The following is a 24,824-nucleotide window of genomic DNA, read 5'->3' as shown; positions in this document are numbered from 1 at the left end:
AAGGAGCAGAGCGGAGAGGAGCAGGCGGGGAACGAGAGGCAAAGGAAGGGGCGGAAAGGCAAAGGAAGGGAAGGAGAGGCAAAGGAAGGGAAGGAGAGGGAAAGGAAGGCAAGGAGAGGAGCGGGGAGCGAAGAGAAGGCAGGCGAGGAGCCGAGCCGAGCCGCCGGCGCTCCCCGCGGGGCCGGCCCCGCTCGCTCCGCAGCGTTGGGGAAGCGCGGCCGCCGCTCCGCCGCCAGCGCCGGGGCCATGGAGCGCTGAGGGCGGAAACCTGAGGGGAGCGTGAGGGGATCCTGAGGAGAGCGTGAGGAGAAGCGGAGGAGAAGCGGAGGAGAACCTGCGGGGAGCCCCCGGAGCCGCCGCCGCCGCAGGAGGTAAGCGCTGCCCGCCCGTGGGGCCGCGGCCGCCGCCCGGGGCCGGGGCTGAGGCGGCCCCGGGCTGTGAGGGGACCCGGCCCGGCCCTGCCCAGCCCGGCCCTGCCGTGAGGGGGTCCCGGTGGGTCCCGCTCCGTGCCCGATGGAGCCCAGGCACCGAGTCGCCCGTGGGGTGTTTGCGTGGCCCCAGTTAAGTTTTGTCGTGGGGAATCACATGGCCTTAAGAGAAAAAAACCTCAAACAAACGAGGCTTGCGGTTTGCCAGAGAGCGAATGTACGTTTTAATTGGTTTGTTAAATTACTTTATTTCTGCGCCCTCTGCACCTTCTAGATATTCCATGTGTATGTTAATTTCCCTTCTATTTCTCCCTGTATTCTTTCCGCCTCGAATGTCTGTTGGAGTCGCTCATTTTCTGCTGGCCATGGTGCTCCCTAGAGCCGCATTCCCGGGATTTGCGCCTTCCCGGCGCCTTGGGCTGGGGCTGCCCTGCCGGGCTCCCCTTCCCAGCCCAGCCCAGCCCAAAGCCCGGGCAGCGCTCTGCAGCCGGGACCCTCGGCACTCCGGGTGGGATGAGCCCTCCCGATGCTCCTCTGCCGGAGACATTTCCTCTGCATCATTTCCCTGCCATGTGCTTTGAGTCAGTTTGTTTTTCCTGAGCCTCCTTTCCCCAGTTCGGAGCCTGGTGGGAGTTGCGAGTTCAGAGAGGATCTGGGAGTTGTTCCCTTGGTGTGGGTCCACAAAGAGGAGCTTTTTGCCCTCCTCAGGTGGAGGTTGGTGAGTTAAAAATCAATTCTGCTGAGGAACGAGGTATTTGCTGTGATCTCTGGGGCCGGGATGGAGCCACGAGGGCACCGAGTTGTTTTGTCTGATGCTCAGCATCTGTTGCTAAAGAAAACATCCCAAGAGATCCTCCACTGAAGAGAGAATTCCCGGTAGATCTCTCTTGTGTGAGACTCTTTCCAGCAGAATCCACGCAATGCCTTTTGGTTTTTTCCTCTGGACTCCTGGTGTCCATAAGAAGCAGCAGTGAACAAGCTGAATAATTGCATTTGCAGGTCATAAATCCAGTGGAACAGGGAACTTTTTTAGGCCACTATGAGAGAGATGCTCATTTGTGGTGTCCCTCATTATCAGCTCCAGAGAGGGAGCTGATGGTTAAAAAGGTTCTGAACAAATCTGTGATCTATAAATCATCTGGAATAAAAGCTTGTTAGCACAACAAGTGCTTTTCCCGGCATATTATTCATTGGAATTCTCGGTTTCTCTGGTCATCTCATCTATTTTAATGTTTAATGTGCCTGCTCAGGTGCTCCAGGTACACTGTATCCTACTTTATTCTCGTTTTTGGGCATTTTACATTCCAGGAAATAATTTTTAGTGCAATGCTTTAATGTGAAGCTGAAGTAAAGGACGGTATTGAGCCTTTTGGGCTGTTCTTTTCAAAAACATATTCAGGTTTTTTCTCCACCACTTCTGTATTTACTTCCCAGCTCTTCCCACGTCACATGGAAACCTCTCCTTATTCAGCATTCAAATCCTGATTTATCCATCAGGAAGCTTAACCCAGATTAGCTGAGTAATCGTCTCTGGGAACACAGGGCTCCTTTAAAGAGTCATTCCAACCAAATCCCTGGAATTTCCATATTTGAAATGGATAGCCACGGGTAGAGCTGGAAAATCCTGCCTAAAATGGCAGCTTTTAATTGGAGTGGTTTGTTTTGTCCAAAAATCCTTTCCTTGGAATGATCCCCGTGGAGCTGTCCTGGAGAAATGGGGGAAGTTTTAAACATTTGGGAAAAATAGTGACAAAACAGTGCTTGGGAACACCTTTATTCCTTTCAATTAAGTGCCTCTCTTTCCAATTTTCAGTCTTGGTATGGTTCCCTCAGCAAATAAAACTGGATAATTATGGCAGTGGGATAAACACAGCCTTGGCAGATGGAAAAAAAAAAAGACAAAAAAGAAAACATTGGGAAGGTGTAGGACAAATAATGAGGTGAAAAAATTCCCTTAAACTTGATGCCTGTTGCAAACAGGTGAGTGGATCTTTATGTGAAATATTGCTTTGAAGGAAAAGGATTTTAGCCTGATGCTATTACTCACACTGTGGGGTTTTTTTCCCCTTTTCCCTCAGTTTAGAGAATGAAAATAATTTGTCAGTTTCACTTTGGGCTCCTTGCTGCTGCAGTGTTTTGGTTTCAGGCGATGCAGGGGGAGGCTTGAGATGGGGTAGGTGAATTTCAGCTGAATTTCTTTAATTATGAAAACAGCTCTCAGCTTCAAGCTTGTTTTTACAAAAAACCCCAAACTGATACCATCCTGTTGTGCTAAAACATGCAGGGAAAGCCTGGCTGTGAACCCTTCATATCCCAAATAATTCAAGGATATATCCATTATTCAGGTTAAAATCTTAGAAAGAGATTGATGAATGGTACAGAGAAAGTAAATGAAGAATTTTTCTCTTGGTTATGCAGGGAAATTGCAAAATTCAAGCCTTTGAATTTAATTTTTAACTAAATTTTTCATTAGATGTCTAATTGGACCAAGGGTCCGTTTGCCAGAGTGTTCTTGGAGCACAAACCCTGGCAAAATAATTCCTGCCAATCACAGAAGTCTCCAGGAGTCTGAGAAACTTTGCAAAGGAAAAAAGACAATTTTAGAGAACAATAAAGAAAAGGTAAAATGGTTTATCCTTTGTATTTTAAACCAGGCTGAGAGATCAGAGGGAACTTCCTGGGAGAGCAGATTATTCCCTGTCTGCCTGCAGTGGAATTCCTGCACTTGCTGCTGCAGCATCTGGCACTGCTGGCAGTGATGAGAAAATAGATTAGAGGATGAGGCTGGGTTAAATCCGTGCTTATTCAGGTGCTTAAAAAATGTCATTTTGTGCACCCCGAGTTCGGCTTTTCCTCGTGTTTGGCCACTTAAGGATACACTTTGTTCATAAAGAACTCAGGGGAGGAAAATCCAGAAAATTCCCTTTTTTTTGGTCTTTCTTTCTCCCTTTTCTGTCTGTCCTTGTGGGGTTTTGTGTGTGGACTGTGGGATTTTTAACTTTCCTCCATCCATTTCTTTCCTGAATTTCTCTCCTCTCAGGAAGCAAAGAGGGTTGTGGATATTTTTACTGATGGGAATGAAGTGGAACCAAGGCACATCCAGGGCCTGGGAGAAATTAAGGACAATCTCGGTGGTGCTGAAAATACAGGTTGGGAATTGGGACAGTGTGGAGCAAAGATATTCCATAGAGTGAGGTATTTTATAGAGCAAAATTATAAAACTTCAGCCCTGAACACTGCAGATATGCTGAATTATGGTCTTTAAACTGTGGGGGCTGGAGCCAAGTGGGCAAAACCCCTTTGGATTGGAGATGAGCTGGAGTTCAGACCCAGTTTTCCATTAAAAGCTGCTGTGCTTCTGGGATTCCCTGGTGGGATTTTCCCCTCAGCTTTCCCTGTTGTTTACCCAAGGGATATCACAGCATTCCCATTGTCCTGTGGGCTGCAGGAGAAGTGAGGAGGTGCCAGTATTTCAGTGGATAAATGAGGTTAATTTCTGGTGACAGAAAAGCAGCAGAAGCCCCCAGGATCCATCGGGGGCACTGATGTCCCCTCATTTTTCATAGGGTCCTGGAAGGGGATTGATTTGTGGAAAAAACCTCCATAACTGGTAGATTTTTGTGCCCCCATGTCTCAGGGTGGAAAACGTCCCCAGCGGGTCTATGTTCTGTGGGAGAGCTGGGCTCTGCTCCCATGGATGCAGACTGAGAGGCATTTCTGAGGAATATTGGGAATATTCCTTTGCAGCCAGCTGTTGAGAACGTTCCACTGAGCTGGTAGAGAGTTAACTCAGCCTCGTTTGTCTCTAATTAATTTGCTGGGGGATAATACCCCACGTCTGACCTGATTTGGGCAGCAGATTTGGTGGGAGCAGCTGCTGATCCTGGCGCAGGCTTTGCTCCCGTGCAGGAGGTGTTGGTGAGCAGCTCAGGACCAGGGGACACAGTGAACACACAAAACTCTTCTCCAGGTGCTGCTCCCTTCCTCATCCCAGCCCTCCTGGCCTGCAGGATGTAGGACACAGAGTGTTGGCAATAAAAGGATTTTTTTTCACTGTTCAGGGCAGATCTTGTGGAGCGACGGGCAGAGCTCGCTGTGCTGCACGCGAAGGTGTGGGAAGAGAGAAGAGGGCAAAGGGAGGTCAGCTAAAATAAATCCAAGGAAACAATCCAGCCTTGGAGACTCCAGAGAGCCAGGGAAGCACAGCAGGGAGGGGACAGCCAATAAACTGATGCCAGGGGGGTTTATAAGCCAGAGGATTCCCCTGAGCTCTCCTAAATGCAGAGGGAATCTCTGCCTGCTGTAGGGACAACAAGCCCTGGGTGTTTTTGGCACAGGGAAGCTGAGTGGAGCTGCCAGGGGATTTGCTCCTCAGGATTCTTTTGGATGCTGTGCTTTTATGTCAGTGGTTCTGAACCTGGAAAGAAGAAGTTGACCCTTAGCTTGAGTAAATCAAGGTTTTTGATTTTGTTTCTGCCTGGGCTCCTCTGTGAGCTCAGGTGCCTCTGGCACATCCAAGGAATTGTCTTTCTTCTGGGAGCTAAGGCAAATAAAGGCACAGCCTGGAGCTTAGAAGGAATCTGAGACTTGGAGTTTTCTCACTGATGTGCAGGAATCGGCTTTGGTGTCTAAAATCTGAAATGTAAAGAAAAGAGGGGAGAAATTTCCCCTGATGGAGGAGAATCTTCTCTAACCTTGTTGTTGCTAAACAAAGCTCAGCTTCTGAGTCACTCCCATGGATCTGGGTTGAATATTTGCTGCCTGCAGGATGGGCACCAAGGGATAAATCCCTCTTGAGCTTTGAGGAAGGATTAGGACTGTGCTCAGATGGAAAAATAAATTCTTGCCATTGATTTTTGTCCCATTCACGCTTTTGTAATTCAGCAATAGCTCGAGGAAGGCACAGACAGGATCCCACTGGAATAAACAGCACAGAAAATCTGGGATTGCCAGAGCTCCTGGGAAATGTGGGGGATAAATCTGGAGAGGAGCTCCTTGCAGCAGGGACACTTGCAAGGGTGCTTATAAATAGTGGGAGCAGGGACTTGGGGAGGAGAGGAATCTGAAAGGAGGAATCCTCGGGAGTCACCGTTTCTGAAAGCAGCAGCTCAGATGAGAAGCAGAAAATGATCCAGCAGCACAAGAGCTCTTGAGGAGAGAATCAGTGTGAGCCATATGGAAACCTTCAGGGCCAGGCTGCTCTGGTTGATGGGATTCTGCTCCAGGAGCAGCAGATCCTCGGGATGCCCAGCGTGCTCAGGAATACTGATCAGGAACCTGCCAGGGCCTGTGGTGCCAGGGGTAAACCCACTCCTGCCTGGAAGGAAAAACATCCCATTTAATTGGAAAAGTGTCACTGGAACAGCACAGGATTCTCCATGTTCCAGTTGGGAATGGCTGCTGGGGGTTGTGGGGGCTGGAGCCCAGTGGGCAAAACCCCTTTGGATTGGAGATGAGCTGGAGTTCAGACCCAGTTTTCCATTAAAAGCTGCTGTGCTTCTGGGATTCCCTGGTGGGATTTTCCCCTCAGCTTTCCCTGTTGGTTACCCAAGGGATAGCACAGCATTCCCATTGTCCTGTGGGCTGCAGGAGAAGTGAGCTTGGGCAGGAGCAGAGCAGGATGTGGGATGTTCTTTGGAGAGCTTGGATTCCCAGCCCTGCTCCTTCCAGGGGTGCTGCTCTTCTGCTGGAAAACTCTATGTGGATCTCTTGGGATACCAGGAAGAGCAGGAAGTTTGTTCCAGGTGATCCTTGGAGAGAGGCTGCTCCAGGATCTCAGTGATGAGGGGTAGGGCAGGAAAAGCAGAGCAGGATGTGGGATGTTCTTTGGAGAGCTTGGATTCCCAGCACTGCTCCTTCCAGGGGTGCTGCTCTTCCCTCTGGGAAAAGCTCTGTGTGGAACTTTTGGGATCCTCAGAGAAAAACAGAGAGCTTGTCCCAGGTTGTCATCCCCTTTTCCAGGATCTCAGTGATGAGGGACAGGGCAGGAAGAGCAGAGCAGGGTGTGGGATGTTCTTGCAGAGCTTGGAATGTGGGATGTCACCTGGAGAGCTTGGATTCCCAGCACTGCTCCTACCAGAGGTGCTGCTCTTAGCCCTGGGAAATTCTGTGTGGAACTTTTGGGATCCTCAGAGGAAAGCAGGGAGCCTGTCCCAGCTGATCCTTGGAGAGAGGCCTCTCCAGGAGTGGGTTCCAGGGCAGGAGCAGCAGCTCTGGGGCTCCTGCATCCTGCTGATCCCAAGGATTCCATGGCAGGCTCTGGTCTGAGACAATTCCAAAAGAGGCTCCTCATGGCAAAAAACGTTCCCCCTGTGTTTATCTGTGACTTGGTGACTAAAGCAGCGCGGGTTTGCACACTGGAAATAGAATCAAATAATCATTTCCATGAGTTTTTAATGTATAAAGTATCTGCAGAGGGCTTCTTTCCCAGCTGGAATTCCAGGAGAAGTGTCTCCCTCTGCCTTAGCTGTTCCTGTTCATGGAGAATAATTGTTGGGATGGCCTTTCCCACTGGTTCCTCCCAGGCGGGACAAGGCAATATTCCTCAGCTGGCTTTGTGTGGCTTTTTCTTTGCCTTCTTTCTTTCCTCTGCATTCAGTTCTCAATTCTGCATTTCCTTTCTGGAATTCATCCCAAAATTCCAAGTCCAAGCCCCTTTCCCTGCACTTTCCTGAGCAATCCATGAAATCTCTGCCTCTACTTCCATTGTTTGAGGTGTTATTTGTGTGTGTCCAGTTCTGGGGGAGAACTGGGGCTGTGGTTTTCCCATTTTTCTTATTCCTGCAGGAGCCACGGGAACATTGTGGGGTTTTTCCCAGCTTGTGGGTCACTGATGAATCAATTCCATTAAAAATGGAAAGTTTTCCATGCCTTTTTCCCAGAAAAGCAAGAACAAGGCAGTGTTCAAATGAAGTCAGGCAGAAGAACTATAAAAATAAACATTTATTTCACCTCATTCTTCATTCCCTTCTGGAGCTGTATTCCCAGAAATCCAGTTAGTTTTTAAAAAGGGAAAAATAATCCAGTCACAGGCACTGAAAGGAAGTAGAAAAATATGTTTTTGTCATCTTTCCTTGTTTTTTAATCACCTGCTCTCAGCATAAAAATATTTAGTGCAAGACTCCTGTCATGTGAAATAATTGTAATTAATTCCTCAAGTCAGGGCTGTGTAGGAAAATTCAGGAAGAATTTCCTGAGCAAAGGATAAGGGATTTGTTTAGATTTGTGGAAAACCAGAGAAGCTTTATGATTAAAAAATAATGATTTAGCTCTGAGCAGACTCTTCCTGACTTTTAAGAAGCTTCGGTGAGTTTTCCTGGATGAAATATTGGATTTTTTCCATGACCTGAGGTGTTCTTGGTGTGGATTTTGCTGGAGAAATTGAGGCAGCATTTTTGGGGTTGTTTGTTCATAAAACAGGAGCAAGCAGGAGAAATCTCCCTAAATCCTCTTATGGAATGGCAGCCAATCCCCCGAAATTCCCTTTTCCCTTCCCATAATTCACTGTATGATCAAGTTGGAATATTCTTGGCTATTCCTGGCTGTTCCTTTTCCCATTTTACTCATCAGAGTTGTTGAATTATTCCTTTTTTTGGTCCATCCTGTGCTGTCTCATAGATCCAACACCAGTTTGGTGCTGGCCATTTGCTTCCCAGTACAGCAATTCTTCCATTTTTGGTTGGATAGACCAGATTTTCTTTAACTTTGCAGCAAACCAAAGCTATTTTGGTTTTTATTATTAATATTGTGCCCCTGGGAGTGAGCCTGGATTGATGCTGGGAACCCTGCAGCTGCTTTGGTTTGGATTTCAGATCCACACTGCCATTAATTTTTTTTTGGAATTGTGGTTGCACTGATGGGTTTTTAAAGGGTATCTGTAGGTGTGTAACAACTGCCCTTTAATCAGAGGGATGGAATTCATGGAAATTTGTCATTTGAGATGGAAAAAATTGAAGGCAGCACAAAAATATTCCCCCTGTGTTTATCTGTGACTTGGTGACTAAAGCAGCGCGGGTTTGCACACTGGAAATAGAATCAAACCATCATTTCCATGAGTTTTTAAAGCATGAAATATCTGGAGAGGGCTTCTTTCCCTGCTGGAATTCTGTGGGCTCAGATCCTCTCCCCTTCTCCTGCAGAGGAGGGGAAAGGAGTGTTCTCCATCTGGCTGGGGGCTTGAAATGATCCTGTGTTTTGATGGCTCTGCAGATGAGTTCAGTCCTGCATTCCACGCCTGAACCTGCGGGATTCAGTGGGGAGGAGAGCAGGAATGCTTCATTGCTGAGCCTCTCCAGCTGCAGGAAGTGCTGTTCTCACTGCACCCAGTGGTTCCCATGTTTTTGGGCTGGGATTTGAAGTGGCACTTTATTCTTTCAGCGAGCAGGAGACACATCCCTAAAAATAAACGGATCAAGTGATACTGGAATTTTCATTTATAAATTCTCTGGGGATCTGCCAAAACTTCCATCAGAGACCTGCAGTCATTTGGGAGGAGGCACAGGCTGTTCCCAAGCCGAGGGAATTTAGGTGGGAGGGATGTGGTGACAGGGAAGAAATTCCTTGCTGAGGGTAAAGAGGAGGTTTTCCAGAGAATCTTTGCCTCTGGATCCCTGGAAATGTCCCAGGCCAGAGTGGACACGGCTTGGAGCAGCCTGGGACAGTGGAAGGTGTCCCTGCCATGGCAGGGGTGGGATTTAAGGTCCTTCCCAAGCCAAACCAGTCTGGAATTCTGTGATTCTGTGGGGTCAGCCCTGTTGGATCCCTGTGGGAATGGAGCAGGAAAAACTCCCCTTCCCTGCTCCCCTTCCCTGCTCCCCTCCCAGCTCTCCAGGCTGAGGAAACGTTTCCATTTTCCCCATCCCATGAGGGAGGGAAAGAGGAAGGGGAAGGGGAGATCTCTGTTCTCCTGGGTAGAGATGTCCCTTCAGCTCTCCAGCTCCAAAGCTGATCCAGAGGAAAATAAAAGGGGCTCATTGTGCTCACTCCAACACCTTGAGATTGGCCTGGAGTTTGTTGCCTTCTCCTGCCTTTTCCAGCAGCAGAGGTTTCCTGTTCAGCCCTGAGGATGTGAATTCAGCCCCAATAAATCAGATTGCAGCTGCTCCTGTGCTCTGGCTCCCAGCTTGGCTTCCAGAGGGCTCATTCCCTCCGTGCTGGGGTGGATTATATTCCAAGCTGTTCCCTGCTCCACATTTGTTGCAGGAAAACAGCTGAGGGCCCAGATTTTCAGTTTTATTTTGGGCATCTTGTTTGTTTTGAGGAAAAAACCCATTTCCTTCTATTCTGAGTTTTCAAAGAGAAGAATATCAGCATTTCCTTATCTCAGTGGAAGCAGATTCATGAGGAGAGCACCTGAATATGGGAGCGAGCTGGGAATGAAAAACCTTTGGAAGGGAGAAGGGAGAAGGGAGAGGGGAAGCTCTCCTGGAGTGCCTGATCCTGGAGCAGCAGATTAGGGCTGAGTGTAATTAATAATGAGAAGAAATCCATGAAGTTGTTATAGTAACTGGGAAGTGAGGTTGGAATTTATGATCCGAGTGACTCAGCTCTGGGGGAAGGGATCTGGGAGCCCACGGAGGGAGAGCTGGAGCTTCCCTTTCCCTGCTCACCCTTCCCAGGAAACTCTGGAATGGCCATGGACAAGGATCCTCCAAACCCTGAGCAGGAAAACCAGCTCAGCCCATCCCTCTTGTCTCTCTGCATGTCTTGTGATCCTGGAAGAGTTGGGAAAACTCTCCTCAAATAATCCATGTAGCAATTAAATCCACATGGTTTTTTCCTCCAGGAGTACAAGAGTGCCCTTTAGCTTTCCAGCCATCTCGAAAAATGAGAGCTGTAAAACTCCTCTCCTGATGCTGCTTGGGGAATTCAGGGAGCTGGGTGGGAATTTCAGGATTTGGGAGTTGTGCATCCTCTTCATCTGCACTTTTTGTCAGAGGAAAACACATCCTAAGAATAGAATGGGAAAACCTGTGAAGTTGGGTTGTTCCTGTGACTTGGAGAATTTCAGCACTGGTTGCCCAAAAAAGAAAATATTTGGGTGTTGGAACACTGCTCTTTCCAAGTAGCCTCAAGTTTGGGTGGAAAAATCTCCTGGATTACCTTGAAATGGTTCTTTTATGCCTCAAGGCCTCAGCCTCCAAATCCCAGAATTCTGGACTTGTTTGGGTTGGAAGGGAAATTTTAAATCCTGAAACCCCCACTCTCCCAAACTGCTCCAAGCTGGCCTTGGGCACTGCCAGGGATCCAGGGGCAGCCCCAGCTTCTCTGGGAATTCCATCCCAGCCCCTCCCCACACTCCCAGCCAGGAATTCCTTCCCAATATCCCGGGGAATTCCATCCTCTGGCAGCTTCTTCCATTTTCAGTCACAGTCCTGCCCCAGAATTGGGATTTTCCTGGGGAGGCTGGATGGATCCAGGCTGGCATTCCTCTTGGAACACCCTGGCACATTCCTACATCCCAATATTTTGGAATTTCCAGCTTTTTAATTCCCTCTGCAACCTCAGCATGGAATAATTTGTCCAGGAGAGGCAGATTTTTTTATGGTGTCACATAAGGACCCTGACACGGAGCTGGTCCCTGGGAAATGAGAATTTCTTGGAGGAAGTGCTGGGATTTTGGGAGCAGGGGTTACTGAACAGGGTTAATTGCAGCCTTTGAAGTGATGGAATTGGATAAAAACTTCCCCAAATGTTCAGCAAGAGGCAGTGCCAGGATCACTCCTGGTAATTAAAGGGGTTTTTGATAGCTGGGAAAGAAATTACCAGGAGAAGTTGGGAGAAAATGCTGGAATTGCCATTTTCACCTCACTTCAGAGCTCTTCATTTGGGAGAAAATTGCAGAATGAGCTAAATCACTCTTTCATTTAAAAAAAAAAAAAAGCTGATCATTCTGCCTGGCATCAAAAATAATGCAAATATTTGCCCAAGAAGCAAAATATCAGATCCAGAAGGAAAGAAAACAACCACAGTCTAAGGAAACAGGAACATCTGCTTTGGCTCTGAGGAAAAAATCCTGGAGTAGGAAAGCTGAAATGTCCCTCTGAATCAGGCTGGTCCCCTTTCATCTCCTGTTATAAATTAGTGCTGTCCAAGATGCCACTTCAAATATCTGAAATCAAATATGGAAGTGGCTGGTGGAAAACATGGGAGCATTTCCAGAATGCCAAATGCTTTTTCTTGAACCTTAATTTCCTTTTTTTTATTGGATGAGCAGACAGAAATTTCAGTCTGGGAATTGCTAACATGGAAAAAACCCTGGGATAAATCAGATTTGGAGTTGAGCACGGTGCTGTCATGTCCTGTTTCATATTCCCAGTGCCAGGCTTTGCAGTTTTGGATGAACATTGTGGAAAATGCAATTTCTCTGCTCCAGAATCCTTTTCCTGGGAAGGAGAGGACACGGAGTACAGCAGCAGGAATTTCCTGTGGCACAAATCCTCATTTTCCCTTTCTGTTTGGGTTCTGCAGGTGCCTGTGGTGAGAAAAGCTGGATAATTGATTTGTTTGTTCTGATTGGCCATGGAAGGTGTTTTTCCTCAGGCCCTGGGACTGGTTTTAGCTGCTGTTCCATGCTTGTGTTTGGGAATCTGGGATGTGAGAAAAGCAGGATTATTTTGGACAGAAAATCTGGATGCTCCATCCTGGAGAGCCCAGATCCTCACCTCCCGTTTTCTGGGTGGGAATCCTGGAATGATTTGGGTTGGAAGAGACCTTAAAGCTCCTTTTTCCCAACTTACTCCAATCCCTTTCCTTACAAGTCTCAGCTTTCCCTTTTTTTCTCCAGGATTCTCCTAAAAAAAAGTGGATTTAAAAGCCTAAAAAAGTGGGGGTTTGGGGCAATTTTTGGCTCTGTAAAGGTGGAATTTTGGTTGAAGGACTTTGAGGTTTCAGCCTGGAATTCCGTGATGGAATTTTCTTGTTCTTGTGGTGTTCCCACAGGGGGTTGAGCTTGGAAAGCCCATAAAAAGGGGGTTTAAAAGCCTAAAAAAGTGAATTTTAGGTCAATTTTTGGCTCTGTAGATGTGAAATTTTGGGGTTGAGGTGTTTGGAGATTCAGCCAGGAATTCCTTCATGGAATTCTGGTGTTCTTGTGGATTTTCCAAGGGGCTTTGAGCTTGGAAAACCCTGAAAAAGTGGATTTAAAAGCCTAGAAATGAAGTTGCTGCTCTAATGGATTTAATCTTTCCCCACTATTCTTAGTGGTTTTTCCAATAGGAAAAGGGACAAGGTTTGGAATATTGTCTGTTTTCCAAGACTTCTGGAGGATGAGGTGCTCTCTTTGTAGGTTCAGTTCTGACCCCAAGGTTCTTGGGGTCATTGTGTGGCCTTGCTGTTTGGCTCTGAAATAAAATTCAAAAGAAAAAAGGGAAAATTTCCTTCTTTTCAGGCAGTTTAGCTTTTCCCAGAAAAACTCCTGGGGAAGGAGATCTGAGGATTTTAAAACCTTTTCTTTTGGAGAAAAGCTTCTAAAACTCAACCTGTGGGAGAGTTCAGGAAGAGAAGGAGTAAATGAGGGACAGGAGGCAAGGGCTGCTTTATTTCTGCAGTGTTTATCCCATAATAATCCCCATGGATCCACAGCATTCCCATTTTCTGGGAGGCCCAGCAAAGCTTAGGGATGACAATAAAAACACAGGAGGAACATCAAGTGGGATTTAGAAAAAATCAGCCTAAAAATCTGCAGGGTGGAAATCTGCCTGGTTGAATAATAATAATAATAATAATAATAATAATAATAATAATAATAATAATAATAATAATAATAATAATAATAATAATAATATAGTAATCAAAATTATATAATTGTGATAATAATAAAATAAATAAATTATAAAATAAATCATGATAATGATAAAAGTTGTAATAATGGTGATTGTGATAATAGTAATGATAATAATAATAATAATAGTTCTGGTCTCTGAGCTGCCCTGAGGAGTGGGAGGCTCTGCAAATAATTTGCTCAAGGAACAAGAAGGAGAGAAATTGCATCTTTTAATAGTCTGCCTCATTTTCCCCTTAATTAACTGGGAAGTCCTGATGTGGGGAGCACTTGATGTGAATCCTTTGGAGCTGTCAGAGCTGATTGTTAATTTCACTTCATTTTTGCACAATAGGAGATGAGCTTTTTAGAAAGAAAGATAAGATTAAAAATGCCTGACATAATCAGGAAAGTAGAAACTTTTTTCTGCTCAAGCTGTGAATATTTGTCTGGAAGTTTCCTATAAAAATGGGCTAGTGAGAATTCAAGAAAAAGAAATCCATGAAAACTTGGGAAAATGTCACCAAAAAATGGTGAAAATTTGAAAATTGTGTTTCATGGGAATTCCACAGAGCACCTCAGGCCTAAGGACAGCAACATATGGATTTTCTCTTTTAATTGGAACTGAAAGAAATGAAGAGAAATGACAACCTGGTTGTCCCCTCTGCAGGAAATCCAGGAATTCCTGGAATTTCTGGGACAGACTGACTGAGGCATTCCCAGCCTTAATGCTTGGACTGACTCCAGAGGAAGAGGAGTCCTTGCAATTTGCTGATATCCTGGGAAGGAGCCTCCTAATTAAAGCTAATTTATTATTATTATAATAATAAATTATTTAAAGATAAATTTTTGGCCATGCCCAGCTTGGTTGGAATTTTCTCAAGCCCCTACAAAGATCATCCTGCCTTTATAAGTTTTTATAGCAAGAAAATTGGTTGGATTTATTCCTGGAGAGAAATTTGTGAATTTATCCTGATGCCTGGTGGATTAAACCAACAAATTCGGGTTTTAAACTTAGCCTGGTAATTAGGACAAAGCTCAGGGCAGCCTTGGGAGAGGCCAGAGTGGGAAAATCCTTTCTCCAGAGCCTTGGGAGAAGCCAAATGAGAGGAATTCCTTCTCCAGAGCCTTGGAAGAGGCCAGAGTAGAGGAATCCCTTCTCTAGAACCTTGGGAGAGGCCAGAGTGGAGGAATCACTTCTCCAGAACCTTGGGAGAGGCCAGAGTGGAGGAATCACTTCTCCAGAACCTTGGGAGAGGCCAAAGTGGAGGAATCACCTCTCTAGAACCTTGGGAGAGGCCAGAGTGGAGGAATCCCTTCTCTAGAACCTTGGGAGAGGCCAAAGTGGAGGAATCACCTCTCTAGAACCTTGGGAGAGGCCAAAGTAGGAAAATCCCTTCTCCAGCTGGATGGTGCTGGTGGTCTCAGGTAGCAAAGCTGCTGAAGATGAGAATGGCAGTGATAGGAGAGGCTGTGGCAGCTCTAAGGGAAAATCCAGCCCATGGAATCCAGCAGAGGAGGGATGTGGAGCTGTTGGAAGGAATCCAGAGGCTGGGAATCCCAAACCTGCAGGTGAAGATGTGTTTTTGGGATTTCTGTAAATGGTGGGGTTCACACTGGATGAGCTGGCAGCTGTTCTTTAACCACCGGGTAGGAAAATCAGGCTCCATCCCATGCATCCATGGGATTGTATCCTCCATCTCCAGGATGGTGCCAGGGTGGAGCAGCTCTGCTGGGAGGAAAGGCTGGGAGAGCTGGGGTTGCTCACCTGGAGAGGAGAAGCTTTGGGGTGACCTCAGTGTGGCCTTGCAGGGCCTGAAGGAGCTGCAGGTGGAGAGGGACTTTGGACAGGGATGGAGGGACAGGACACAGGGAATGGCTGCCACAGGGTAGGGGCAGGTGGGATGTTGGGAAGGAATTCCTCCCTGGGAGGGTGGGGAGAGGCTGGGATGGAATTCCCAGAGCAGCTGGGGCTGCCCCTGGATCCCTGGCAGTGCCCAAGGCCGGGCTGGACCCTGGGGCTTGAAGCCACCTGGGAGAGAGGAAGGTGTCCCATGGCAGCAGTTAGAACTGAGCTTTAAGGTTCCTCCCAACCCAAACCATTCCTTGATTCCATGAAATCCCTCTTTTCTGAATCACTTTTCCCAAGTTCCAGCCATTAGTGCTAATAGATGCCCTTGCTTATGTTTTGCAGAGCTCTGTGAAATCTTCCCAGCCTTTGCTGGAAATGAGAACAGCTTGGGTTTTCTGAGGAGGAGGGAATTTCTCAGAGCTGCCAGAAGCTCTGCAGAGCACTTGAGCTGTTGCTGCTCACAAGAAATGGGGAAAGGTCACAGAAAAGAACAACATTTTCCTCAGCAAATAAGTAATAAAAAGGGGAAATTCTTAGAGATGTGTCCGAGGAGGGCTCGAGTAGCTAAGGGAGCTGGGAAGGATCTGGAGCCCCAGGAGAGGCTGAGGGAGCTGGGCAGGGGCTCAGCCTGGAGCAAAGGAGGCTCAGGGGGCCCTTGTGGCTCTGCACCCCTGCCAGGAGGGGTTTGGGGTCTGCTCCCAGGGAGCAGGGACAGGAGGAGAGGGAATGGCCCCACAGGAAATTCAGATCAGATACTGGAGAACAAATTTTGCCTGGAAGGGTGGAGAGGCATTGGGATTAATTGCCCAGGGAGGTGTTGGAGTGACTCCATCTGCAAGTGTTCCAGCTTTTCCTTCCTTTCTCATTGCCCAGAGAAGCTGTGGCTGCCCCTGGACCCTGGAAGTGTCCCAGGCCAGGCTGGAGCAGCCTGGGACAGTGGGAGATGTCTCTGCCCGTGATGGGGTGGAATGGGATGAATTTAAATCTCCCTTCCAACCCAAAGCACTCCATGATTTTCTGTGAAGCAGGAGCCCATCTGTTCCTCCTGGGAGAGCCAGAGCTGAGATTGTCACTTTTTTTTGGTGGCTGTCACCCTGTCTGAGTTGGTGCCTCTCCCTGTGAAGTGCTCATGGATTTGAAGGAGAATCCAGTTTGAATCCCAGCTCACGAATGATGTAATTCCCTGTGGGATCAGGTGATCTCCTTCATCCCTTTCCTTAGAAAAGCTTCTGCAGTAATTCACAATTCAGGTGCCTGGGGTTTATCTCTGAGCATTTTCAGGATCAGCATTTTGTTTGGAGGAAAAATCTGCTCTGGTGCTGTGGTGGAAGTGAGGAAGAAGCAGGTGTGGGACTGTGGGATGTGCTGTTGCTGGAATTTCACTGGGATTTGCTTTGGGTTTCACTCTGTGTTTGTGTCCTGCCTCCATGAAGAGTGGGAGGAGCTGGATTTGGAGGCTGAGAGGAGCTGGATAAACAGCTCTGCTTCCCAAAACTGCTGTTCATCCAGGGGGTGGGAAAACGGGATTGGGAGCCAGCCTTGGCTGTGTTTGTGGGACAGGGGGATCCTTTAGGGCTGAGGGGATCCATCTGCTTCTCACATCCCCCTGGAGCTCTAACCCTGCCCATGGAGAAGGCCAAAGGTGTGGGAGAGCACAGGATGGAACGTGGGTCTCATATTCCAAACCCTCCCAAAGTGGCATGTGGGGATGTGTAGTAGGGATTGCTGTAAGGAGTGGATTTCACACTGGATGAGCTGGGCAGCTCTTTTGTAACCAGTGTGTAGGAAAGTCAGGAAGAGCATCCATGGGATTTTATCCTCCCTGTCAGCTCCTTCTTGGGAACCCTTTAACTCATACCCTGGCTGGATCCCTCTGGAATTGCTGGAGTGTTTTCCCACCGGTTTTGAAACACATGGAACACAAAAATCTTCAGGTGGAAGCTTGGTGTAAAAAGAAAATTCATATTCCACGTGGGATATATTCCAGGAAAATGGATCAGACCCAACTGCAGCACCCATTCTTCTGCACAATTTATTAACAAATGCAAAGCTTTGCTGCTGTTCAGCATTCCCTGATCCCAGACCCAACTAATGTTCTAGGATACAGAGTTTTTTTTTGGAGGATTTGGGTACTGGAACTGTAATAAAAGTCTGCATCAATGAGAAAATGTTCATGAGGAAAGAATTCCCAGGAAGCCTCTTTGGAGTGTTTTGCTCTGGTTTATTCTCCCCTTAAATGTTCATCCCAGGTGTCAGATTTTTCTGGGAAGGCACAGGAAAGAATGAGTCAGATTTTAATGGGAATTTAGTCATGACTAGAGGAAGTGTTGGGTTTTCTTCAGGCCTCAGAACTGCAACTCCCACAGAGCAAAAGCTGGATTTTATCATTGCCCATATTCTGCTTAAATTACCTTTGACAAATCAAGAAATATTTATAAAGTTGTGGTCCATCCCTCCACATCCCATTTCCTGCTGTCCAGCCTGGTCCTGGAGTTCAGCAAAATTTGGGAAATATTCCTAAACTCTCTTTGCTTTGGATTTTTTCCCCAAAGAATGTGTGGATTGAGGTTTAGTGGAGAATATGGAGGTGGTGCTGGTTGGAATTGATGGCCCTAAAGGTCTTTTCTGGCCTTGATGATTCCATGATTCTCAGGGTTTGCTCTGCATATTTATTTAGGTGGGTGTTTCTTTATTTTGTCTTTCCTTGTGAAGTTCCACATTTTCAGGAAGCAGCTCCAGTTTGTGCTGGGATCCCAGTTCCTGCAGATCAGGGCAGTGACAAACACCCAAACTGAGCTTTATTAAGCCCAAATTGGAGTTAATTAAACACAGATCTGCTTCTTTCTGCTGCTGCCTTTTGGTTGTTCCGTGAATTTTGTCTACATGCAATGGAATTTGTATTTTTTCTGGCAGTGAGCAGTCATTCCATGTTATCCCTATCTGGGCATGTCATGGCCATATTTAACATTGATATCTGGGGATTTATCATTTAATCCTTTTAATAACAGGGCTTTTAAATTCTCCTCATTGTTGGAGATGGATAAAATCGTTCCACTTAATCTGGAATTGGGTTCTGCTGCTTGAGCACAACTTTTGTGCTGCTCAGAGGACAAAGGCTCTTGGAGGGAATTTTTCACAATGGATAAAAGGGACATTTGCAATAGTTTCCCTGGGAAGCAGAGGGTTCCCAGCATGGAGAGGTTCAGGAGCAGAGGGAGCTGGGTCTCCTGTCCAGCCAGGGCTGCAGCCAGGGAGGGCTGGAGCAGGAGATCCTGGGGGCCCCTTCCAAGCTGACATTCCGTAATTCCCAGAGTTCCCTCACTCCTGGATGTGCTGTGGATGAGGAGCCAGCTGACGTTTGTGGAGATGGGATTTTTCCACATTCTGGGTTTTTAACAATCCTTCCAGTTCTCTGGGGTATAACCCCAACCTGGGCCCTAACCTTGATCTTACCCCTAAACCCCAGTCCTAACCCTAAACCCAGCCTGGGGGTTCTGCAGGTCCTGTCCTTACAGTAACACCACACCTACCCCTAATCCTAACCTTGAACGCACTCTGGGGCTGTGCAGGTCCTGCCCTAACCTTAATCTTAACCCTAACTCTAATCCTAAACCCATCCTGAGGCTCTGCAGATCCTGTCCTAACTGTAATCCTAAACCCACCCTGGGGGCTGTGCAGGTCCCACCTTAACCATGAACACAAACCTACCCCTAATCCTAACCCTAAACCCACCCTGGGGGCTGTGCAGGTCCCACCTTAATCCTAATCCTCACCTCCATCCCAACCCCAGCAGAGAATGGGAACTGGAGTTGAATTCTTAGGGAATGATGATGCTGATGCTTAGGGTAATAATGAAATAAAAAATGCATCACCCTGGCAGGTGCTGAGCTGCTGAAACACTGAGGTATTTCCACATAAAAAGGTGGGATCCAGAGCAAATATTCCATAAATTCCAGCAGCATTCCCTGCTCCCACAACACACTGCCCAAAGACCACCAGAGCAAAAACCCTGGACAGAACTCCTCCAGACCTTTCCAGGGCTTGAGGTTTTTGTTTTTAATGTGCCCAGCAGGGTTTTCAGCAGACTGGAGATGGTTTTCCATGGAAATCAGCAGGGATTGAGGAGATGCAGCCTTGTGCTCAGGAAAAGTGCCCCTGGAGCCGTGCAGAACTTGGGATAAGAGTGGGAAACAGCTGCAGGGAGGCAGTGCTGGTGGGGGGTGGCACCTGGGGACACGGATCATGGGGACACAGTGGGGCTGCCTCAGGGATGCACTTGGTGAGCCTAAAATTCTCCAACCTTAAAAATTCCAGAATTTTGTCCAAATGGGCAGTCAGGAATAAACCAGCAGAATTTAGTGGCTTATTTGTTATCAAATCCAGTTTAGCATTAAAAAATGTGTAAACATTTACATACCAAAATTATATCTCTATTTCTATAATAACCCTAATTAGCATATAATTAATTAATATAATTAATACAGAATGTATAAATATAAGATTTATATATAGTTTTAATATAATTTGTTATATATTTATATACATACTAATAATATATAATTATAAAGTATATAATGTATTTATACACATAACTATATAGTATATTTTATATCTAATTATATTTAAATAACTCATTCTTATATATACATGAATATTTAAATACATAAGCAATGTATCATAGATAATTATATATTTATGTACATAATTATATATATTATATCTAATTATATCTAAATAACTCATACATATTCATAGATATTAATTTTAATATGTAACAGCAATATATTATTATATATAATTACTATATGTATATAATTATGTACATATATTTAAATTTAATTCTATAAATATATAATTAATAATCCCTGTGTTTATAAATTTAAAAATATAAAAATTTTTTTCTTTCAGGTTGCCCCTCTGAAGAAATTCTGTTTACCTGAAGTTTTTTATCCTGGGCTGCCCTTGAAACTTGATAATGAAGAAAAGCAGAAGTGTCATGACAGTGACTGCAGATGAGGTGAGCTCCTGTTGAAGGTTTATTTTTCCTTATTTTCCTTTTCCTTTTCCTTTTTTCCTTTTTTTTTTCCTTTTTTCCTTTTTTCCTTTTCCTTTTTTTTTTACATTGTGAAAATGAGATAAAAAGTTGATTTTGTCTTTTTGGTAAATGTAAACTGATTTGGCTTTGATTGCTGATGGGTAGTCTTGGAGGATTTTTAGATAGGAAGAAGAAAATGAAAGCTGCACATTAAAAATGGAACAACTCAAGCCCTGGAAAGGTTTGGAGTTGTTTTATCCAGGTCTTTTTGCTCTGGTGGTCTTTGGGCAGTGTGGTGTGGGCAGAGAGCAGGGAATGCTGCTGGGATTTATGGAATATTTGCTCTAGATCCCACCTTTTTATGTGTACATACCTCGTGGAAGAAATTCTCTGCAGAATTTAGTTCTGGGCCTGTGGAGTTCTCTTCTCCTGGGGTAGTTCTGGCTGGAGAATTGAGTTTTATCCATGTGGAGGAAATAATTTGTTTGTAGAATTTAGTTCTAGAGTTGTGGAGTTCTCTTCTCCTGGGATAGTTTTGGCTGGAGAATTGTATTTTATCCCTGTGGAGGAAATCCTTTGTAGAATTCACTTCTGGAGTTAGGGATAGTTCTGGCCGGAGAATTGAGTGTGGTTTACCCTCATGGAGGAAATAATTTGTTTGTAGAATTGAGTTCTGGAGTTGTGGGATAGTTCTGGTGGAGAACTGAGTGTGGTTTACCCTCATGGAGGAAATAAGTTCTGGTGGAGAATTGAGTGTGGTTTACCCTCAGGGAGGAAATAATTAGCAGAATTTAGTTCTGGACCTGTGGAGTTCTTTTCTCCTGGGATAGTTCTGGCTGAAGAATCGAATGTGTTTGACCCTTGTGGAGGAAATGCTCTATTTCCAGAGCTGAGGGATTTCAGAGGCCTCTCTGTTGCAGGGCTCCCTGGATTACCTGGAATGTGGGCTCAGCAAGTCCTACAGCACTTCCAGCCACGCCCTGGGCATTGACCTGTGGCGGGGCCGCCGCTGCTGCTCGGGCAACCTGCAGCTGCCCCCGCTGGCCCAGCGGCAGACGGAGCGGGCCAGGACCCCCGACAGGGACATCAGGACCCCCGACAGGGACATGGTGTGCAGGCCCACCACCCTGCCCCTGCTGCCACCTCCCAGCATCGCCATCACCACCTACCACGACTGGTAAGTCTCGTTTCATTCTGCCTTTAGTAATGAATTGATTCGTTTGTTCGTTTTCTGGTTCCAAATTGGCTTTTCCCCTTCTTTTGTATTATAAACACACATCGAATTATCTTGTGTATATTAATCTGATTCATCAGTCTCTATGAGTTGTTGTATCATGGATATAAGTTTATAAAACAAATTATTTTTATGTTTTTTTGAAATTCTACTTGGTTAAAAATCTCTGTTGAAGTTTCTGGTTCTGGTCTCAACCAGCGGATTTGTGTTCCTAACTTTGCACCCACACGAGTTCAGGATGGTGTTAAACTCTCCCACAAAGGGTTGAGGAAAAGGCTCTGACTCTCTGGATGTGTCCCAACCCTGTGTGAGGAAAAAGGCTTGGAAAAAGCCCATTGGGATCTAAAGTTAAGCTGGAGATAAATCCCCAAGAGAGCACCCGAGAGCTGATTACAAGGGGGTTGCTCCAAGGTGAATTCCAAAATTGGAACTGGGGTGAAGTGCCAAAACAAGGGAATCAATCCAGAGAGAGAGGAGAGTTTTCTTGTGCTGGAATTGGATTTTATGGCAAAATAAGGACGTAGAAATATTGAGGTGACATCAGTGTGACCTTCAATTCTGTGCTCTCAACTTCGGGTTTAAAACCAGTTTTAGGTTCTAGTTTATGAATGCTCCACTCTCAGCTCCATTTGCTGGTTCATGTTCCCCAGCTGGAGTCTGGGTTTGTGTTAAGCTCAGCACTCTCTGCATTTGAACAACTGGAGAGGATCCCATATGCTCAAGGTAAGTCCCAAGAAGGCATCAGAGAGCTGATTCCAAGGGGACTGCTCCGAGGTGAGATCCAAAACTGGAACTGGTGTCAAGTGCCAAAACAAGGGAGTTAATCCAGAGGGAGAGGAGGAAGGCAAAGCCTTGGGTGTTCCTGTGCTGGAACTGGATTTTATGGCAAGATAAAGATGTGTGTTGTGTTTTTAATGGGAATACTGAGGTTATATTAATTGCACCTTAAATCCTGTGCTCACACTTGGGTTTGGGGTTGGTTTTAGATTCTAAACTTTCCTCTCTTGGCTCCATTTGCTGGTTCGTGCTCCCATCATTATTCCAAGCTGGAATCTGTGTTTCTGTCAAGCTCAGCACTTTCCATTTGAACAGCTCTAGAGGACATCCCAAATCCATTTGTTAAAGTCCTTTGCAAAGAGTTTTCCTGCTGAAAATGGGATTTCTAAACTGCCCTGGAATAGCTGAGATAGAGGAATTGCAGGAGCTGTTGTCTAGGTTTTGTCATTAATTGCTGGGATAAATGCAACCAAACGAGTTCCCTAATTTCAGATGGGTTGGGAATTTTGGCAGTAAAAGGGTTGGCTCACCTTTGTGGGCACTGTGCGAATGTTCCCCTTTGTGGGGCAGGAATTTGCATTCCTGACAGCGGGTGGGCTCGGAAGGATGGATTCGCTCTGAGCTTGGAATGTGCCTCTGTCCATGGTTTGGGAGGAATTGCCAGGGGTTTGTCGTGGATTTATCGCTTGGAACACAAGAGGGCATCGCTGCTCCTCTCTCCCGGTCCAGCAGGATCCGTGCGTGTGGATTTTCCTGCAGCCCTGGCAGCCCTGCTCGGGTTGCTGCTGTTTCTGTAGTGCTGAAAATTCCCGGGTTTCCACAGGATCTGGGAGTTGCTGGTGTGACTGGGATGCAGCGCTGTCCCAGCTCCTCTTCCTGCGTCCTCCTCACCTCCCTGAGCACTTACATTGGCTGAGCCTATAAAAACTGGGTTTAAAATTCCCATTTTCTATTTCAGTTCTTATCCTCACCTCCCTGAGCACTTACATTGGCTGATCCTGTAAAAACTGTGTTCAGAATTCCCATTTTTTATTTCAGTCCTAATCCTCACCTCCCTATTCAGTTACATTGGCTGATCCTATAAAAACTTGGCTGAACATTCCCAGTTTTTATTGAAGTTTTAGGCATTGAGGGTTTCTGGACCTGGGGCTAGCACTGAGCTCTGCCCTATTCCAGGCAGTTTTTCCCTACAGAATTCCCAGTGACTCAGGGCCTGCCACCCTCTCAGGGTGTTAAGGTTGGAGAAGATCATGGATTTGGGATAGAAATCCAACAGAGCTGCAAGCTTATTAGTGATCCAAAACCCAAATTAATTGAAGATTTGAAGGAAAAAAAACAGTGGATAAAACATGGAAGATGTTTCTGGAGACAGCCAAAAAAATAAGGGAGGCTGATCCCGAAGCAGTAATTCCAAACCAGGTGTGATGTAAACATTTTCTGTTTGAAAGGAAGGGAATATTCCCACAAAGCAGCTTTTATGGATCCTGCAAGGCAGGAGGGACATGGGATAGGGATCTTCAGGGGACAGTCTGAGTGGAGAAATCTTCCAAGCTGCCTCTCCACAATTTTTGTTCCTATTTTCATCCAAGTTGTTCAAATGTTTCCCCAATCCTGCTCCATATTTTCTGACTCCAGCTTTGTGATAGGAAATCCAGGCAGGAGGGAAGAGTGAGGGTGTGAAGAATAAATTTGTAGCTACACTTGGAGCATCCAGAAGAGTTCTTTTCCCAGCTTTTTTGCTCCTTAGCATCTCCTGGGTTGGATTTGGCTGCTCATTCCCACTATTTCTTCACATTTCCCTCAGGTGTGTGGGGGATGTTTGGATATTTTGAAGGGTTTGCAGCAAATTTTGACGTTGAAACAAAAAAGGGATTTATGGTGAATCCCAAAGCATGAGGAAATCAAGGCTTTAAGAATTCCATGAGGAATTGATCTGGTTTAATATGAAATGTTGGAATGCACTTTTTTAGGAGTTGGAGAGGCTGGTAAATATTTAGGATATGGCAGTAAATACTTCATTAAAATATAGAATTGATGCCTTATTATCCCTCATTTATGGCCTTTTTCTTCTGGAATCATTTTGTTGTGGAGCCTGGAGATGAGAATCTGTAAGGAAAATATAAAGGGATTGATCCTGTTCCCCACATCCACCTGGAACGGGGATAAATCTGCTCAGTCTCTACTCCTGTAGTACTCCCGTTGTTCTCCAGATGGTGGTGGTGGGCAGCAAATTAAACACAGCGCTAAGAGCTCAACCAGCCCGAAATTCGGGATAACTTTGGGCACCGAGCGACTCCAAACCTTCCTCGGGAATCCTGCCTCCAGCCAGAGCCCGCCCGTCCTTCCTGGTAGGCTGCTGGGAATGAATGGGGGATTGATAAAGTGGGAATGAATTGAGATATGGATTAAACGGGAATGAATTGGGGATTGGTAAAATGGGAATGAATTGGGAATTGGTAAAGTGGGAATTAATTGAGATATGGATTAAACGGGAATTAATGGGGGATTGGTAAAATGGGAATGAATTGGGGATTGATAAAGTGGGAATGAATTGAGATATTGATTAAACGGGAATGAATTGGGGATTGGTAAAATGGGAATGAATTGGGGATTGGTAAAGTGGGAATGAATTGAGATATGGATTAAACGGGAATTAATGGGGGATTGGTAAAATGGGAATTAATGGGGAATTGATAAAGTGGGAATGAATTGAGATATTGATTAAACGGGAATTAATT

At 45.9% G+C, this 24,824-nt stretch overlaps 1 protein-coding gene across 1 annotated transcript; it reads left to right on the top strand.

The window, feature by feature from the left end:
- The first annotated feature begins 254 nt into the window (after window positions 1-254).
- Window positions 255-21,256, top strand: LOC132330959 (cAMP-specific 3',5'-cyclic phosphodiesterase 4B-like). Its single transcript, XM_059853848.1, has 3 exons — window positions 255-371; window positions 19,949-20,057; window positions 20,996-21,256. Exons 2-3 carry the CDS (start codon window positions 20,016-20,018, stop codon window positions 21,254-21,256), a joined length of 303 nt encoding a protein of 100 aa, XP_059709831.1. The 5' UTR covers window positions 255-371; window positions 19,949-20,015.
- Window positions 21,257-24,824: the final 3,568 nt, after the last annotated feature.

This window comes from Haemorhous mexicanus, chromosome 9 (genome assembly GCF_027477595.1).
Source record: "Haemorhous mexicanus isolate bHaeMex1 chromosome 9, bHaeMex1.pri, whole genome shotgun sequence".
Taxonomy (NCBI): Eukaryota; Metazoa; Chordata; class Aves; order Passeriformes; family Fringillidae; genus Haemorhous; species Haemorhous mexicanus.
The sequence above is the reverse complement of the archived record's forward strand: the minus strand, read 5'-3'. Positions and strand labels throughout refer to the sequence as shown.